The 20,007-nt window shown below is 39.9% G+C and overlaps 2 protein-coding genes across 2 annotated transcripts; one reads left to right on the top strand and one right to left on the bottom strand.

The window, feature by feature from the left end:
- Positions 1–12,904: 12,904 nt before the first annotated feature.
- LOC103702985 (protein SOMBRERO-like) lies at positions 12,905–15,543 on the top strand. Its single transcript, XM_008785661.4, has 4 exons — positions 12,905–13,058; positions 13,302–13,488; positions 13,829–14,100; positions 14,901–15,543. The coding sequence occupies exons 2-4, from the start codon at positions 13,320–13,322 to the stop codon at positions 15,396–15,398; spliced, it is 939 nt and encodes a 312-aa protein (XP_008783883.2). The 5' UTR covers positions 12,905–13,058; positions 13,302–13,319; the 3' UTR covers positions 15,399–15,543.
- A 1,349-nt stretch (positions 15,544–16,892) lies between these two features.
- LOC148702513 (uncharacterized) lies at positions 16,893–19,536 on the bottom strand. The gene is made up of 6 exons (XM_089930915.1): positions 19,400–19,536; positions 18,411–18,486; positions 18,227–18,319; positions 17,894–17,998; positions 17,365–17,798; positions 16,893–17,220 (listed from the first exon to the last, which is right to left on the bottom strand). Coding segments are annotated over exons 3-6 (552 nt in total). The 5' UTR covers positions 18,239–18,319; positions 18,411–18,486; positions 19,400–19,536; the 3' UTR covers positions 16,893–17,219.
- Positions 19,537–20,007: the final 471 nt, after the last annotated feature.

Below are 20,007 nucleotides of genomic sequence, written 5' to 3'. Positions count from 1 at the left end.
ATATTTAGCTTAGCTTGCTCATTTTAGTCCACATAGAGCCTATATTATCATATAATATCTAAATGCTTAAGTGTAGCTTAAGAAAGAACAACAGGCACACTGTTTATTTATTCTTAAGGCATTCAAATTCACAATGATGCATTGTTCAGATACCATTTTCCAATCGGGGAGTACATTTTGGGCATGATAAAAAAACACGGCACAGTTGGAAGTTCTCAGAAAGGATCAAAGGAACCGTTGTTATAAAGGAATCGAGCACAGACCTCGATGCGAATTCATGGAAAAGGGAATGCACAGCTATGAGACAACGCATTGGCTTCAACTACAACCTAAGGAATAGCCATAAGCATCAGCTGTTAGAATGCCCAATATATGATAAACATTCAGGGTGACACACAAACCCTAACTTACAAATGCCTGCAACTTCAACACCTGGACATGAGTACTGAACAGTGTGAAACCATGTCTGAAGGGAGTTTAAAATAATCAGATTAAATCCCTGTGCTCATAAATTATCACATGCCACTTGCAATTGGTTTAAAAACTTTGCAAACTTAGCACATAAGAAGCTGACGCTATTGCTTGTTTTAGTCCATCCTTAACTTTACTAACAAGACAAATTAAAGTATCAGCCATACATGTGTTATATCTCAGCTATTCTGGGGCCTGGCTTGAACTTTGGATGAAACTTTTAGGATATAATCCTTAACATGGTCTAATATGAGCTCTGTGTTAGCAATGCACTTCAAGCTTCAATGCAACATAAGATTGAACCATAAAAAAAAAACTCATGCGATCTTGATTTGTCTTATAGCATTCAAGTTTACAATGATTAACGCATGCAGCTACAAATTGTTCACCAGAGCACATTTGAGTGAAAAGAACGTAGCACTCTCGGGAATTCTAGGTAACTGCCGGAAGAACCTTTGTTTGAAGGAAAGGAGTGTGTACCCGTGGACAGAGAATACGAACACTACATAAACAACAACCAATTAACAAGGCCCTCTTAGAACCATTCAAGATAACCCCAAACCCTAGTCTTTAACTCATAGCCATGAGAAGAGTAATGGTCCTGTCCTAATGATATTGTCAAACACTAGACAGATAATAAGAGTAAGAGCTGTTATTGGTGGTGAAAAGCGGTCACACATGGTACTATGGTGGATACCAGATAAGGAAGCAGAGATTAGTCACTTGATGTCATGCAACCACCTACGGTTAAAAAGACCAAAAAAAATATATTGTCCTTAAGCAATACATGCATGTGGTAACTTAGTGCATGCAGAAAATAACGTGGGTAAATGTGAGAGGACATGCAGGAAATTTAGAAAAAGGGAGGGGAGGAGGAAGTCAGTCCCCGCCACATCTCCCAAGGGATGGAAGGGACAGAGCACAGAAATGTAGGCGAAGAAGAAGGGCAGACTTCCTTATCCCCAGTCTTCTCTAAGTACTCTCCCTCTCACACTCCGAGGCTGCAAATTAAAAATCTCATACCCTCGAGAGGTCCGATGCCTACCCTTGGGCACCTTCTCATCGGGTCCTTGGTGCCCATGCCAACTTCAGCAAATGATCAATTTAGCCATTCTGTAAACTAACATGAGGTAATGATAGAATTGGCATTAAAATGGTTTCATGGACTGTATTACAGCTACAATGCTTCAAAATTATACGAGCTGCCGAACCAAGTCCAGTGTTTCCTTCATAAAAGATTGCTTGTGTACTGAAGGTAAGATTGGTAATATAAAAAGCACAAACAGAAGAAATGCGTTGGTTAATTAAGGTAATGAGCGACAAGGGGTAGATTCACTTAACCTTAAGTTTGTGGGTAGCACCTTTATGAATTTAGACATTATGATCATCTATCCGATGATCTTTATCTAGATTAGTTGAGAGTTGTTTGTGATGGAACGTATGTCTCATTATAATAAGGTGGTCGCCCCACTCCTTAGCTGCTAGCTTGCGTTTCTTGCAATAGACTATGTTGTCATGGTTATCGGTACAGCTCACACACTCAATGTCACAATTTTTCCACAAAAACAGAAGTCATCAATCCCATTACTCATAAGAATACATTGTGAAATTTGTCTTCAAAAGATATGTACAAAATCCTCATTTACATGCACTTAAATTGATTCCTATCATTTGATCCATAAAAAAAGACGCAGTGGCGGTTCTTAGTTCGCATGCATGGATGGTGGGTCACAGCTAATGGACTCCTAAAATGACAACAAAATAGGAGTCGAGCTAGCTTACTTCATCGCCACAAGGACATATTTGAAAAGACCAGAACGGTCTTCTGTGGAGAGGGAAGGATACCTCCTGTTATCTAAACCAGCACTCATGATCATCTCTCTCCTCTGATGAACGTACCCATCTCCCTGTTTGACCGGGTGATGGAGGTGAGAGGAGATAGCGTAAGAATCCGTTTGGTAATAAAGGCCCATTAGTTTAAGAGATTCGAGGCGCCCTCGAACTCAGGGCGCGGAGGAGTGCCGTTGCGGGATCCTTGCACGTGCACCTCCCACGGACTTCTAGGGTTCTGCCTTTCAGTCCTCGCTTCACACCACCCTCCTTTCCTTCGGTATACGTGCACTAGTTAATCCTTTTCTTTCCCTACAACTTGATGGCCCTACGTAGTCTCAACAACCTCATCAAAATGCCCATTTGTCTTGCTATATATCAACTATTAAGACTCTTCTAGCTCCTTGTTTTTTTCCTTCTTAGATTGGGCAAAAGAAGTATCTTCTTTACGGTGGTCATATACTCAACGTCCCAATCTAGGATTAGTTGTTTTCATTGTCAAGCAAAAGATTATAGGGACCTAGTTTTTAATCAAAACATTGATTTGATACTATTGTTACATGCCACAAGTCACAAATAGCAATTTATTATACAAATGTGAAATTATTGTACATACTCTTGGATTCAACGATATCATTTCTTTTTTTTAAAAAACTAAACCATACTATATGGCACATGCAAAATGGAAATTGATACGACAATGATAGATGATAATTGTTGCAACCATCGTATAGTGTTCGTCAATTTTCTGTTTCACTAAAAATACGCTAGACAGATCGTTGTTAGAACCGACGAACAAAAGTTAAATTAAAATTTTACTCTTACCTTTCCTACTCGAAGAATAGTGGTTGTAAGAGGTCGATCCACAGAGAGGCGATTGGAGTTGCATAAAAATTAAAACGTTCACTTGGATTCGAAATTAATTTTGGAATGATGGGAGAAAAAACATTATTTTGAGGATGTTAAATGATTCTCCAGTCTATTAGAGAATGTTTTCTATTTGAAAATAAACAAAGAAAAGAAAGAAAACTTGCAATTGAAATTTAATGCAGAGTAGGAGTCGATTTCTAAAGACAGAATATAAATTAAAATCGTCAATCGAACTGAAAAGATTCATTCCAAGGTTATCTTAAAATTAAGAATTCTAGAATGCATATAATAAATTGTAGAAAATTTAAAACTTAAACATGTATTGCATAAAAGAAAAATTAAAAGATTGTATAAAAAAAATAGAAATTAACTTGAATCTAGATCAGGGATTGCATTAAAGAAAATTGATTACAAGAACATAAAAGAAAATCCTTGAAATAAAAGGAACTAACAATTCGGCTGAACACTAAAAAAAAATATTAAAATAATACTTTCTTCTTCCTTCTTCTCGGAAAACAGGGCCCCTCCTCTGTTCTTTGGAACCGACACAGAGCACCTCCTTCTCCTTCGACTCTCGGCCTCCACCGAGCACTCCTTCTGCCGATGGCCTCTCCCTCTCTTATAGCCCTTGGAAACATGTTGAAATTGCTGGGAGGAACCGATGATTGCGGAGCTCGGATGCGGCGTCGGAGGCTGTGGAATCGACGGGAGGAGCTGGCAGCGACGCGGATGGAAGGCGCGTGATCTGCGGAAGGATTTGGGACGCATGCGGAAGGTGGCGACGCGGATCCGGGCGCTGGGAGGAGCCGATCACGGGATGCTTGCAGTCGGACGCGGGGAGGCTGAAGCTTGGACGCGGCTGCGGTTCCTTGATCACAAACGGAAGGAGATGCGATGAAGACGCGGTGCGGGATCGTCGGGATTGGAAGCGGAAGAGGAAAGATGCTGGGAGCGGAAGGTGGGAACGGCTTGCATCAAGGGATTCCGGGAGGTGGGGACGCGGTGAATTCTTTCTTCTCCCCTTCTTTCGCACGGGATCTCAGGAGGAAGGAGAGGGCGGTGATGCACGCGGTTGGGACGCTAAGGATGCGGACGAAACAGGGACTCGGGACCACTGGAGATGCCATTCACGGACGCGTGATGCTGGGACTCTCGGTTCTGGAAGAGGGGGGCGCTGGCATGCGATCTCTGGATCACGGGTTGAAGGAGGCGCGGGCGTTGTGCGATCTTTGGCCCTCCTGATATGGGAGCTGGGAGACACTAAGTTCAGTCATATAGATAAAAAAAAAAAAACAAATAGTGTGATGCGAAATTTGGTTTGTAAATGGACGGACTCAGTTCGTCAGGGATCATTTGTTCTGACTGAAGGTCTATTGCAAGTCCTTCAAGTCATGGGTTACCCAGCACCTCATAGTTAATTTAGATTTGTCCAAAATTATTTTCCAAAGGCTCAAAAGAAATGGATCCGATTCGGACCCGAACCCGACTCGGACCCGATTTGAATTCAAATTTGTACTCAATGTGCATTTTATCTCTGATTTATGAAAATCTGTGCCAAACCCAAATATAATATTAATCCAGTGAATTTATCATTATCGGTTAGCAATAATACTAATTTAGGTGACATGTAGGTCGCACTTTTGTGCTCTCATCACACCCCCCAACTAGCTTATTGCTAGTCTCTAGCAATTTAGTGTGAAAATGATAAAATGAGAGTGCAAAAGTGTAATTTATTATTTAAAAATAGTAAGATAAATACTCATTTTCGTAGAGCATTACGATTGCACTTAGCACGTGCAACAAGCCTTTAAACCCCTAGGTTACCCTAGTGGACGAGTGTTGTCTCGTGAGGGTTTGCAGTGAAGTTACCCACAAACTTCATCAGTTAGGGAATTCCAAATTTTAACTCGAAATTTGAACAAGTATTACTGTATGAAACTAGAATTGCAAGGACAATAGAGACTTGTTGTTATTATATTTAAACAGACTCTAACTCAAGTTTCATTACACCCCATCTATCTGCTAACAAGTCAAGACTGTAGTGAGGTGCAAGATAGTATCATATAAATGAGTGGCTTTCACTTACTTCCAACATGATCACTCCAATTTTCAAGACTTTCTAGAGTTAAATGGTAATGAACACCCCGTATTTATTTATTCATTTTTTCAGACTGAGTGCTAAGAAGAATGACTTGTGCAATATCTAGCCTTATTAAGCTTTCTAGCTAACCCATGTAGCGAGTGTTAGGCCAATGACTCCCGATCCAGATGGCTTAGGGCACCAGGTGTAGAGACACCCTAACAGGCTTAATAACTCAGGTTAACTAGGCTTCAAGGCCAAATTAGTCACTCAGAGTTTAATCTCAATGTCCTCACCTTTTTACGCGAACACTCGCTGCTTGCCAGGCAAGAGGCCCGGTTACTCAGTGAGAAGACTTAAATTAAACTCATTATTTTATTTTATTTTATCTTTTTTTTTCTTTTTTTTTTTCTTTTTTTTTTGGTTAGGCTAGGGTGTTCATCACACATATAACTCTAAATTATCCCAAAAATTAAAAGTATTCATATTAGTCGTAAGTTTACATACCCCACTATTCATGTGCTTACGTGTAGGTGCTAACTCATCTTGTATCATGTTAGCAGAAGATAGGTTGGATGAAAACTTGAGCTAGAACTGCTATCATATTTCTTAACTCAAAGCTATTGTCAGAGCAATTCCTAGTTTGTACAGCCAAAAAGATTAGAGTTTGAGTTAAAAATTTGAAATCCCCCTTTTTTTATTATTTTTTTTTGAAATTTTAATAATTTTTTTTAATTTTTTTTTTAATTGCATAAAAAAAATCAAAAATATTCTCTCCCTTTTTTTAAAAAAAAAAATCAAAAATATTCTCTCCCTTTTTTTTAAAAAAAGAAAAATCAAAAATATTCTCACCCCCATACCTAAATCTAACATTGTCCTCAATGTTAAAGAAAATTTAAAGCAGTAAAAGGACAGAGAAGAAGGTACCTGATATGGGCGGGTAAATTGGGGCAAAATACCCCCAAACCTGCAAATTTTTTTTTTTTTTTGAGAATATTTACATGTTGGGTTGCCTCCCAAGAGCGCTAAGTTTTATGTCTTCAGCCAGACAAAATGTAGATCCCCATTTTTTTTCAACCATTATCTAAGAATGGTTTTGGAAGAGTCCAAGGAAGAACAGTTGGCTGGTGACGATCTATGCTTATAAGAGGAACAGAACTAGGGGGTGCATGCTCGACCACTTCCTCAGAATGGGCAAGGTAAGCTTCTAAAGGGTCCTTATTATAAGTTTGTAAGAAAGTCTCCTGAACCAGACTTTCAATCATGTCAACTTCATTGATTTCTTTGTCGTCTGGTGGTTGTTTACTTATATTAAAGACATTAAGTTCGACTTTCATATTGCCAAAAGATAACTTTAGCATCCCATTCCGACAATTGATCACAGCATTTGCTGTGGCTAAGAAGGGTCTACCTAAAATTATAGGTGTGTGATTGTCTGGATGTATTACAGGTTCGGTCTCAAGGATAACGAAGTCCACAGGATAGTAAAACTCATTTACCTTTACTATTACATCCTCTACAATCCCTTTGGGGTACTTCACCGTTCTATCTGCTAAGGAAAGGGTAATATTTGTGGGCTTTAATTTTTCCAAACCTAACTTTTGGTACACATAGTAGGGAAGTAGGTTCACACTGGCTCCTAAATCTAATAGGGCTCTCTGGATGATCGTCTCTCCTATTTTTATTTCAATGGTGGGGCAACCAGGATCTTTAAATTTCGGGGCAATCTGTTGTTGAATGAGAGATGAGGCTTGTGCAGCCATAACAGCTTGCCTAGGAATGCTGGTTTTTCTTTTAACCGTGGTAAGATCTTTCAAGAATTTTGTATAGGAGGGAATTTGTCTTATGGCATCGAGAAAAGGTATATTTATTTGAACAGTTTTAAAGACTTCCATTATTTCATCAAAGTTAGATTGTTTCTTTGAGTCCTGAAGTCTACTGGGAAAGGGAGCCTTGGGTGTGTATGTCTCTATTGGTTTCTCCTCTATTCCTTGTGTTTTCTGTTCTTGTGCCTTTTTCTGAGTGGGATTCGGTTCATGCTTTTCTTCTTTTTCTTGTATAGGAAGTTGAACCTTATTATCCACTTGCTTGCCAGACCGTAAAGTAGTAATTGCTTGGACTTCATGGTTCTGGTTTCCATTAGAATCAATCTGAAACTGGCCTCTCAGCCCTTGATTCTGTTGCCTACTAGGGTTAGGTACTGGCTGACTTGGCAGTTCACCTCTCTTCCTATCCCCTAGAGAGTTAGCTATTTGGCTTAGACTAACCTCAAGTTTTGCAATCGCTTGCGCATGAAATTGGTTAGTCTGGGCTTGGGCTGTATTGGTCTGTTGTTGTTGCTTGATAAAATCTTGTTGTTGTTTCATCATATTAGCCATCATGGTTTCTAATGGTGAAGGTTGCTGTGGGATAGGGGCATTATACGGAGGTACAGATGGAACCAAGGGTTGGTTCATTTGTGATGGACCTATCCTGGGGTAGTTGTTCTGAAAACCTGGTAGACCACCTTGATGCTGAATAGGTTCATTTTGCTTGTATGAGAAATTTGGGTGGAACCTATTATCAGGGTGGTAAACTGGGCTGAACGAGTTGGGAGTGGGCTTCTTAAAGGCACTATATGAATTTAGAGCATTTGCTTGCTCGGCCTTTATGATGGGCAGATTAGGGCAGCACTCCACTAGATGCTCCGGACTGTTACACAAGACACACAAACTATATGACTCGTGTTCCACTTTCATGATGGGATTTGACTCTTTGTATGAACTCGAACTAGTGGAAACAGTAAAAGCATCAAACTTTTTACTTAAATTGTTCATCCCATTCACTAGGTTGGACATAACATTTTTGAGTTCTGGGTCTGTTTTCATTTCATAATTACCTGGTTTTCTAGACCCGAACTCATCTCTATTTACTTCCTCACCATAGCTACTCCAATTTTGGGCATTTTCAGCTAAGTCAACAAGAAATTCATAAGCCTGATCTGGGGTTTGGTTCATGAACCTACCCTTGTGCATGGATTCAATCATATTTCTATGTGCCGGAGTTAGTCCTTTATAAAAGAAGTGGACCAGATCAGCCTTATCAAGCCCATGGTGTGGGCATTTGACCAACAAGTCATGGAACCGTTCCCAAGTTTGGAAAAATTCCTCCTCAGATTTTCCTCTAAAAGTTCTGATGGCATCCTTAATTTTTTCAGTTTTTACCATGGGATAGAACTTAGCCATGAACTTCCTAGATAGTTGTTCCCATGATGTGATGGAATTCGAAGCTAGGGAATATAGCCATGCAGCAGCACGATCCTCTAAAGTCATGGGAAACAACCTTAATTTAATACCCTCTTCATCTAAGTTTTGATTTCTAAACGTTTGACAGATTGTCAAAAATTTGTTTAGATGAATGTAGGGTTGTTCACTCTCGAATCCATGAAACTTGGGTAACATGTTTATTGTTGCAGCCCGAATCTCGAATTGGGTTGCATTATTAATTGGTAAAACTATGCAAGTAGGGGGACTAGCAGATGCGGGTGCGAATAATTCATTCAAAGTTCTAATGTGTTCACCCATTGTAGAGATTGACAGTTGGTTTACACTTCGCAAGTTGTGATGAAAAGTTCTGTCAATCTCAGGATCAAATGGGGTTAACTTATCCTTTAATGACCTTCTACCATGCATACATTTTCCACAACTTAATTAGACTCAATTTTTAAATGAAATCCTAAAAGATAAGAAGAAGGGCTAGACCAAGATGACCACAATCAACACCACACAATAGATTGGCTCTTTAATCTTGAGGTTAAAGAAGGTTTAGTAGCTTTTAATCTAGTTGCACAGAGATTTATCAGGTTAAAAAGTTCCTGAAATTCTCTCCTAGATTAGACAGCTCCTAATCTCCCTTTCAGATTAAGCTTGAGCTTACCAGTTAAGCGATCCAGTAATCAGTGACCAGGAAAGTCCCGGGGTGTGTGGTGGTGCCAGAAGGGATACACCAATACCACAATACCCGTAACAGTTCTCACTGTTGTAAAACTTTCCTAGACATCACCAATTACTAAATCCTCACTGGAGTGGCTTTCAGCCGCTTCTTTCCAGGAGCCTAATTGAGCTCGAAAACCCTAAGGCCAACGTCTAATTTGATTTTAATTTAATTTGGCTTAGGATAAGTATGCAATGTGGTGATTTTTGGGCTAAGGACAGGTAATGACTTCCCGACCTTATCTTTTTAGTGGGTTTTGCCCTTAAATTATTTTATGCAAATGCTTGATGCAACAAATAATCAATAATTTTTTTTTTAGTTTATGCAATGTCATTAGGTTGTACTGATTAAATGAGCAAGCAATTTTTTTTTTTATTTTTTTATTTTTCTTAATTTTTTTATTTTTAATTTTATGTTGTTTTTTTTTTTAATTTTTAATATAGGAATAACTTGAATGTAAACTAAAACTAATCCTTATGCATCAGTCAATCTCCGAATGCCCGTTGAATAAGCTCTGGAGATTACTCCGTGAGGAGCCCCAATAGAGGTATGATCACCTCGGGGGATTGCGCCTAATCAATTACTAGCAAAAATAATATAGATTTTTTTTAAAAAAAAATTTTTTTTTTTGAATTTTTTTAATATATTTTTTTTAAATTTAAATTTAAATTTCAAATTTCGAATTTCAGAATTCAAATTTTGAATTTAAATTTTTGAATTTTTGAATTTTGAAATATTTTTTATATTTTATTTATTTATTTTTTTTTTTGAAATTTTTTTTTTTCGAATTTCAAATTTCAGAATTTAATAACTACGAAATTATTAACTGAAAATAATCAAAATAATAAAAATAAAAACTTACTACCGGAGTGCGTTCACTCCGGGCATCCAAAATCCAATTTGATCTTCGTGATCGTTCTTGCTTCTCGATTTGCCTCCCCGGCAACGGCGCCAAAATTCTGTTCGTCAATTTTCTGTTTCACTAAAAATACGCTAGACAGATCGTTGTTAGAACCGACGAACAAAAGTTAAATTAAAATTTTACTCTTACCTTTCCTACTCGAAGAATAGTGGTTGTAAGAGGTCGATCCACAGAGAGGCGATTGGAGTTGCATAAAAATTAAAACGTTCACTTGGATTCGAAATTAATTTTGGAATGATGGGAGAAAAAACATTATTTTGAGGATGTTAAATGATTCTCCAGTCTATTAGAGAATGTTTTCTATTTGAAAATAAACAAAGAAAAGAAAGAAAACTTGCAATTGAAATTTAATGCAGAGTAGGAGTCGATTTCTAAAGACAGAATATAAATTAAAATCGTCAATCGAACTGAAAAGATTCATTCCAAGGTTATCTTAAAATTAAGAATTCTAGAATGCATATAATAAATTGTAGAAAATTTAAAACTTAAACATGTATTGCATAAAAGAAAAATTAAAAGATTGTATAAAAAAAATAGAAATTAACTTGAATCTAGATCAGGGATTGCATTAAAGAAAATTGATTACAAGAACATAAAAGAAAATCCTTGAAATAAAAGGAACTAACAATTCGGCTGAACACTAAAAAAAAATATTAAAATAATACTTTCTTCTTCCTTCTTCTCGGAAAACAGGGCCCCTCCTCTGTTCTTTGGAACCGACACAGAGCACCTCCTTCTCCTTCGACTCTCGGCCTCCACCGAGCACTCCTTCTGCCGATGGCCTCTCCCTCTCTTATAGCCCTTGGAAACATGTTGAAATTGCTGGGAGGAACCGATGATTGCGGAGCTCGGATGCGGCGTCGGAGGCTGTGGAATCGACGGGAGGAGCTGGCAGCGACGCGGATGGAAGGCGCGTGATCTGCGGAAGGATTTGGGACGCATGCGGAAGGTGGCGACGCGGATCCGGGCGCTGGGAGGAGCCGATCACGGGATGCTTGCAGTCGGACGCGGGGAGGCTGAAGCTTGGACGCGGCTGCGGTTCCTTGATCACAAACGGAAGGAGATGCGATGAAGACGCGGTGCGGGATCGTCGGGATTGGAAGCGGAAGAGGAAAGATGCTGGGAGCGGAAGGTGGGAACGGCTTGCATCAAGGGATTCCGGGAGGTGGGGACGCGGTGAATTCTTTCTTCTCCCCTTCTTTCGCACGGGATCTCAGGAGGAAGGAGAGGGCGGTGATGCACGCGGTTGGGACGCTAAGGATGCGGACGAAACAGGGACTCGGGACCACTGGAGATGCCATTCACGGACGCGTGATGCTGGGACTCTCGGTTCTGGAAGAGGGGGGCGCTGGCATGCGATCTCTGGATCACGGGTTGAAGGAGGCGCGGGCGTTGTGCGATCTTTGGCCCTCCTGATATGGGAGCTGGGAGACACTAAGTTCAGTCATATAGATAAAAAAAAAAAAACAAATAGTGTGATGCGAAATTTGGTTTGTAAATGGACGGACTCAGTTCGTCAGGGATCATTTGTTCTGACTGAAGGTCTATTGCAAGTCCTTCAAGTCATGGGTTACCCAGCACCTCATAGTTAATTTAGATTTGTCCAAAATTATTTTCCAAAGGCTCAAAAGAAATGGATCCGATTCGGACCCGAACCCGACTCGGACCCGATTTGAATTCAAATTTGTACTCAATGTGCATTTTATCTCTGATTTATGAAAATCTGTGCCAAACCCAAATATAATATTAATCCAGTGAATTTATCATTATCGGTTAGCAATAATACTAATTTAGGTGACATGTAGGTCGCACTTTTGTGCTCTCATCATATAGCATTGTTATAATATTTGTAACATGTATATAATGATTGTTATATATGTATAATTCATGCAATAGAGGTGGACCAAAACTATTAGAGTAGCTCAGTTTGAGACCTAGACTTTGGTCAAGTTGGGTGTTGATCATAACATTATTTACTATATCGCTTTTTTTTTTATGTAAAACATTATCTATATCATAAACAACTCGATTGCATTCAAATAACCCAACAAGAGCCAGCTCAAAATACCAAATCTAACCACTTTGACTCCGACCTAGTCACATCCTTAAAGGAGACTCAACTTGGCCAAACAATTAGGTTGGATCTAGGCCAAAAGCTCAAATTCAAAACTAGCTTAAATTGGATTTAGGTTAATTAAACTGGACCAGGATCAAAGGAGGGAAAACAAGGAAAGGGAAAAACAGTGATTTCAGGATTATACCAGGGACTCGCCTTCAACAAAAGGGCCACATCTGATCCAAGTGGGCACTTTTGAACTTTCCTTCCATCGTTCCCTAGGAAGAAATAAAATAAGGGGAAACTTCAGATCTGCATGAGGGAAGGAAATTATGAATAAAATAGGGTTGCAAAGATGGGAATAGAAGAGGAATAGAGAATAGAAAGGGAATGTGGAATGAGAGTTGTGATTCCCTCATTCCCTCTGAGTCTGTCACATGAAAAGGCCACTGCATGATTTATCTGGATCCTCTTTTCCCTTGTCAGTTCTGGACATCTCCCTACTCCTTATGAGGCGATTTTGGGGCAGGTCCCCTATTCAACAGACAACTCCCCTTCTTCTCATTAGACTCCACAGAAAAATCCAAAACCCATGCCCTCTGACTGTAGGCCTATGGTTATATTCTTAACAGCTATAATTACATCTAGCCCCCCACCTTCTTCTGTTTTAATTATATTTTATTTGTTTTTCTAGCCGGGTCGCAAGATTATCTTAACCCTAACTCCTCTCCCTTAAAACCCATCTTCTTGAACATCAAGCCAAGAGCTTCCTTTCCCTCTTGGCTTTCTTGTCCGTCCTTTGCTGCTGCTGCTGCTGCTGCTGAGAAGAGAAGAAGCCCTTCTCTTCTAATTTCAAGGTTTGTTTCCCTTCTGTCTGAGTTCTTTTTTTTTTTTTTTATTCCCTGAGTTTTATGCGGAGAGAATATGAAAAGTAGGTTATTCTCCATGACTAACATCTAAGCCATATGTGATGTGGTAGAAAATGTAGTCATCTCTTCCTTCCATTGTAATACAACTCGAAAAATTAAGTAATTAGTTTTCTGATACATATTCCAACTCTTCTCTCTACTTTTTATGGTTCCCATTGCTTATGTTTTCAGATCATAGAGTAGGCAATTATGCTTCCAGGCAACGGGCAGCTCACCGTGCCTCCGGGCTTCCGATTCCACCCAACAGATGAGGAACTCCTCTACTATTACTTGCGGAAGAAAGTGGCCTATGAAGCTATAGATCTTGATGTTATAAGAGATGTGGATCTTAACAAACTCGAACCATGGGATCTTAAAGGTTAGATATTTTGTTCTTCCATGTTAATTACTCCTCGTCTAATATGATCTATATAAAGATCCTTCTTCTTCCTCTTTTTTTTATGCGTGTGTGTGCGCGTGTTGGTGGGTTGGGGGGTGGTGGTTTAGGATGATTTGTGTAAAGATTAATGGCAGATGCCCAAGATTGTCAGTGTTTAATCCTATTTTAGCTGCTCAAGGGAGGGTAATCTTCTATTGATTGTTGATTTGTTACCTCCATAACACCTTAGAAGACAAAACTTTACAATATGAACTCATGGAGCTATTATAGTTCACTCCATGTTCATAACTGAAGCTAAATGGTTACTGATGTCATGCAGACAAGTGTAGAATTGGATCCGGGCCTCAAAATGAGTGGTACTTCTTCAGCCACAAAGACAAGAAATACCCAACCGGAACACGCACCAACAGGGCGACAACTGCCGGTTTCTGGAAAGCAACAGGGAGGGATAAATCTATCCACCTCAGCAACTCAAAGAGGATTGGCATGAGGAAAACCCTAGTCTTCTACACCGGGAGAGCACCTCATGGCCAGAAGACTGACTGGATCATGCATGAGTACCGCCTTGATGATGAAAGTACAGAGGTCCAGGTATCATAAATCGGTTCTTCCAAGCCTAGCAACGGCAATCTATTCCTTCTGATGCATGGCTGGATCTTTTCTTTTTTTCATTTCTTGTTGCAACCTAAGGACTTAAACCTAGGGGTATGACTCTCTTACAGATGCACCGCTTACTTTGAGTTATGTTGATGGTAATAAACTAAAATACATGATATATCACTACAGTTGGCACAAGAAACCCTAGATCATCAATAATAGTCCATAGATTTACCCAACATATTTGTGCAGTCATTATGTTACTCTCTAGTTACCATTATCTTTCCTTTTTCCTCCCTCCTTTTTTCATCAGAGTGGTCCTAATTATATCAGAGAACATACAGTGGGAAAATAAGCCAAAAAATACCCTATTTATTCAGATGATGTGTATTGAGAAAGTTGAGCACTGTTTTAACTGAAACTTAACTAACCCAGCTGAACTTTACACTGGTTTTGGTCTGTGGTCTTTGATCTTGTTTCGATGCTTTTTTCTATGCTTATCTTTGTTGTTTTCTTGGAGGTTTTGTCTTTGTCCATTTGTTTTATGAGCTGTATCTTCTCACTGTATCCATCTTCCTAAAGTTCTCGACTCTCTTAAACGGCAGTCTCCTTGGGTGAAGCTAGAGGTTCTATGCATGTTTCCCTTTAACTTTATTATTTGAAACCTTCATAATAATCTGCAGAAGCATTCCTCGTATTCACTCAAAAATAAATGATATCTCCATTTTTTTCCCATCCTAACCCTTATGCTAAAATTTTATGAGACTAGTTGTTCCTCTATATTTTTACTGCAGGAAGATGGATGGGTTGTTTGTAGGGTATTCAAAAAGAAAAACCATCAGCGCGGCTTCCCTCCCGAAGCCATACTCGAAGATGACCTGCTTGATCCCTTGAGGGCAAACGGGTATGTTTCCATGGAGCAGAAGCAGAACTTCCAGCTGCCGTGCAACTTCTCCTTTGACAACAGCATGCATCTTCCGCAGCTGCTGAGCTCTGAATCCACCATCCCTCCTCTCATGTCTCCGGTCTCCATGAACGCTCTCGACCTCGAGTGCTCCCAGAATCTCATGAAGCTGACATCGGGTAATGGTGGAGGGCATCTCCCACACGAGAGGTTCACTGGAGATTGGTCAATCTTGGACAAGCTCCTTGCGTCCCACCAGAACCTGGACCACCTCATCCAGAGCAAATGCAACCCATTATCTCAGCTCATGGACATGGGTTCATCAGTTCAAAGGTTCCCATTGCAGCATCTTGGCTGTGAGGCTGACCTCTTGAAATTTTCTAAGTAAGATCGCTCCTGAGTTATTTTGTTTAAGAAGGGTGTTAACTATGTCTGGTGGTTTGAGGGTTTAAATGTATATATATGCATTTGTTTGGGCCAAGATCTTTTTCTAGTGGTTTTAACAAGGATTTTATATCTGCATTTGGTCTAAATCGTGCAGGCTAGGATACTGCTAGGGCTTTTCAAAGAACCTTGCCCTCTTTTTTGCTCCTTTTTTTCGCTTCCTTTTCTGCTATGATCCTTGCCTTTCCTTAAGACGCTATTGTGTCTTATTTCTAGATGCTAAAAGAAATTAGCTATTTCCTTCGGTGCATGTGCTAAAAATGTAGATGGGCATAAGACAAATAATTTTGTAGAGTAGTGAAGTTCTTATTTGGCCCATTTCATTATGTGGTAATTCTGGGAGCATATATAGGCAGAAGATCTTGAATCTTGTAAGAAGGGGGGTAAATGTTGGTCACCTAGGAGCACTAGGTACCATCTATGATCTCTCAGAAATACATCAACTGGATTTCACCATGAGTTTCCTGAATGGTACACAGCTAACCATAGGAGGCAAGAGTGGCTTGTGGTTCACCACCAGTGCACCAACCGAGCTGCATTGAGAGCTGGAAGACTTCAAAGTTCGTGTTATACAAGGAAACGCGAGTGGAAGACCCTTACTATTCCTTTAAGTTGAATGGAAAGAAAGAGGAGAAGCCCCTCGCAAAATGTTTATTTCGTTTGATGATTTGCAAACCATTTCTTGCTAAGGATAAACCTCTTTCCTTAGTAAGGATTTGATGAATTAAACTGAAAATACCAAAGAAAACCGACAAAAAACGGTGGCAATAGGGACGACGATATCTACAAGAAACATTAGAGAGAGATTTCTCCAAAATATATTTCTTTTTTAGTGAAAATATACGATATGGGCATTTGAGGCCACCATCACTAATAAATTTGTAACATGAGTCTACTGAGAAGATGTCATTTTGAGTGAGCTTCCATATTGAGCCACTACAAGAAAATACATATTCAACGACTAAGATTTGAGTAGCCGAATAACCATATTTAGTCGCCGAAACCTTTTCGCGACTAGAATACTCTTCGTCGCCGAACCCTAGTCACTGAAAGGTTTTGGCGACCAATATTGTGTGGTCACCTAAGGTACACCAACAACGACCAACGTTTGGTTGCCGAAGCAACTTTTCAGCGACCAAATTTGTTGTCGCTAATTCCCACGCCGACCAAATAGTTGGTCGTGGAATGTTTGTCTTCCGCTACCAAAAATATGGTCACTGAATGTCTATCTTCCCCCACCAATAGTTTGGTCGTAGAATGTATTGGAATGCATTGGCAACAAACATTTTTTGGTGGCAGAAAGTATTAACCTGTATTTAATTAATAATTCAAATTATAAGCTTAATATTTATTTTTGGGCTCGTTCCAAATCCTGTACAACCAACACAGCCTATCCATTATCCATATTGCACAATACATTTGCTCATCCAAATAGAAGTATACACAATGTTGGAGAATCCATAATCATTCATTATAAATATCATCATCTATAAGTCTAAAGTCAAGCAAACCTATTAACCATTCATCAAAATGTTTCATCCATACCATATGTTAAGGTGATAATCATCACCAAACACATCAAAATGTAAATTAAAAATCCCAAAATATCTGATCTTGCAATTCATCCAAACAACCATCATGTAGATAAAAATATGAATAAACAAAAAACTGATTTCTGCTTGTAGACAACTCCACCATGATCATCTGAACAAAAGCTATCCATGTACCAAAAACTAGATTCACATGCTCATAACTCCACCATGTATCTGAGAAAGCAAAAAAGAATACACAATCAATAACCACATGTGAAAAATAATAAACTAAAATTCAAGTATAAGTTCACAATGATATTTCACTTAATTTGGTCCAAATCTCTAAATAACCTACGTAATATAAATGAGAATACATACCAACGAGTATTTGTGCCACCAGTTGATGACATGGCCCCATCATGATGGATAGACGACTTATGCGTTTGAGTTTTTTCCTTTAAGAACTCTGTCACCAAACTTGTAAGATGTGCAATTTGCTTCTGTTCTTCCTCTCGCTCTTTCTTTTCCTCCTCACGCTCTCTCCTCTCCTGTTCCAATTGCCTCCGCAGCTCCTCACGCTCCATCTCACGCTCCATCTTCATCTCCTCCATCTCAGCTTTAAGTTTCTGTAACTCCCCAACATGGTCTTGTGACACACGACTAGGTGTGGAAGAAGATGAAGAGGGCTTCGGCCCATCCCCAAATCCAAGAATGTATCTCTTCCTTTTTCCAAGTGCCTGCCTAGACATCTCCTCTGATGTTAATTGCACACCGGATTGGGAAGATTCTTCTCGCAAGCTCAACATCTTTGACTGTCAATGCAAAGGTAACAACAGAATTAAATGTATATATAATCTTGCAAAAGCATAAAGTGATTTAAATTATTATTGAGATTTTAGATACCTACATGTTTCACGGCGCAAATAGGATCAATCCACTCTTTGTTCTTCTTGGTATGAGTTTTCTTATAGAATTCTGGAAATTCAAGGTTTTCAGAACCATTAAACTCCGGCTGCAAAGTGTAATTTAGATTAGCATATAGCCACTATATAATAAAAAAACTAGAATAACTGTCAGATCTACTTGCATAAATGATTCCAAAAATATACATGCAGCAAACTAGAATAAAAAATCTACTTGCAGCAAATTATCTATTTTACAATAGCCAAAACTATCCCATAGACTGTTTCACAGGCAATTCACTAAAAATATAGCCAGTACATACTCAAAAATATATTACCTGTATAGTCATTGTTGCAACAAATGACCGAGATCCTAAACAATGATTGTACTCAAGCTTTTTCCTATTCTTTTTGCCAGCTTTTGATCTCACCTTCAAAAAAAATACAAATTAAAAATCTAAAGAAAACATTATGATCAAATATTTTACTTATAAACTCTGAAGCACTAAATATGTAAGTTACCTTGTGTTCTTTGCTTTTCCACACATCGTCAATTAAGTGGCGCCAATCCTCTTGAGTCACATGTTCGTATGGATGACTATAAGGATCCACATGTAAGACGTTCTTAACATGCTTGTAATGCAATTTCATATTGTGCCTCCATCTCATATTGTGCAATTTCATATTGTGCAATTTCATATGTAAGACGTTCTTATAATTCTTGAATAGGAGCATGAAAATATATTTAGTTTAAAAAAAATCCCATCTCCCATCTCCCATCTCCCATCTCCCATCTCCCCTTCGATACCACAGCACGGCAACCATTCAACCCAAATAGAAATGGGAAGAAAAAATTAAAAAAATCTCCACCCTCTCCAATCCCCCTATCTTTCTTCCCGATGGCCCACTGGATCGGAGTAACGTGAGGGAAGGAAAACCAAGACCAAAACATCCTCTGTTTCTCTCCACCCAAAACAAAACCACCGTCCCCAAATCCCTCCTCGCTCTCTCTCCCTGCCGGCCTAGGAAAAGGACCTAGCCCCAAATCTCCTCCCCGGTGGCGGCGGCGGCGGCGAAGGAGGAGAAGCCCTCCGCGGTGGATGCGGCGGCGGCGAAGGAGGAGAAGCCCTCGTCGGTTTCTTCTTCTCTCGCCTCGCCTCCAAATTCCCCGGTGGCGGCGGCGGCGGCGGCGGCGAAGGAGGAGAACCCCCGAGGACCCCCGGCCACCGCTCCCTCTCCCTCTCCCTCTCCCTCTCCCTCCCGGCCTCTGCAAAATAAAAGGGTTTCTTCTTCTCCCGGCTCGCCTCCACTGGTTCCCGACGACCCCCGACGACCCCCGGCCACCTCTCCCTCTCCCTCTCCCTCCCGGCCTCTGTTTCTCTCCCAGCTTATCAATCCTCTCCCGGCTGGCCTCCTAATTTCCCGACGACCTCCGGCCACCTCTCCCTCTCCCTCTCCCTCTCCCTCTCCCTCCCGGCCTCTGCTAAATTAAAATCGAGAAGAGAACGTACCTTGGGACGCCGACGCCGAAGGGATGACCGAACGGGCGAACCGGCGAACGGGCGATGCCGACGTGCAGACGTGCGGGTGAAGGCAGGGTGAAGGCGGGGTGAAGGCGGGATGAAGGCGACGTGCGGGTGAAAAGGAGAATAGGGAATTAGGTTTTTTTTTATTTGGTTTCCCTGCATTCATACTTTTCGCGACTAAATTGGTTTAGTCGCTACAGAAGAACCTTTAGGAACCAAAATTTAGTCGCTAAAACTTTTACCTCCAGCCCGCACGAAATACTGGACTCGCACCAACTTGGTTTTGATTTTCTACGATCAAATATGCATTTAATTGATGTAAAACAATCATTCAGTAACTAAAAAGGATGCGTGCAAATTTATTTCGGAGCGGATTTTCGATCCTGCCCGTAGGATGTCCAAGAATTCTATATATTTTTAATCAAATTTTCGTTCCTGCCACGTCCTCATGTCGCGTATCCTGTCGATCTATATATTTATTTGATAAGAGTCAAGCATCGAGCTCGAGCTTTTAAAATTATATTATAATAATAATAAAAAAAAGAATTTAAGTATGAAGAAAAGTTGTGGGATTGAGATTTAGCCGAAGAGAC

The sequence above is a fragment of the Phoenix dactylifera genome, chromosome 5 (genome assembly GCF_051530095.1).
Source record: "Phoenix dactylifera cultivar Ajwa chromosome 5, Ajwa_hap1_PhDact_Kaust_v1.1, whole genome shotgun sequence".
Taxonomy (NCBI): Eukaryota; Viridiplantae; Streptophyta; class Magnoliopsida; order Arecales; family Arecaceae; genus Phoenix; species Phoenix dactylifera.
Note: the sequence above shows the minus strand (reverse complement) of the source record. Positions and strands in the feature narration are given on the sequence as shown.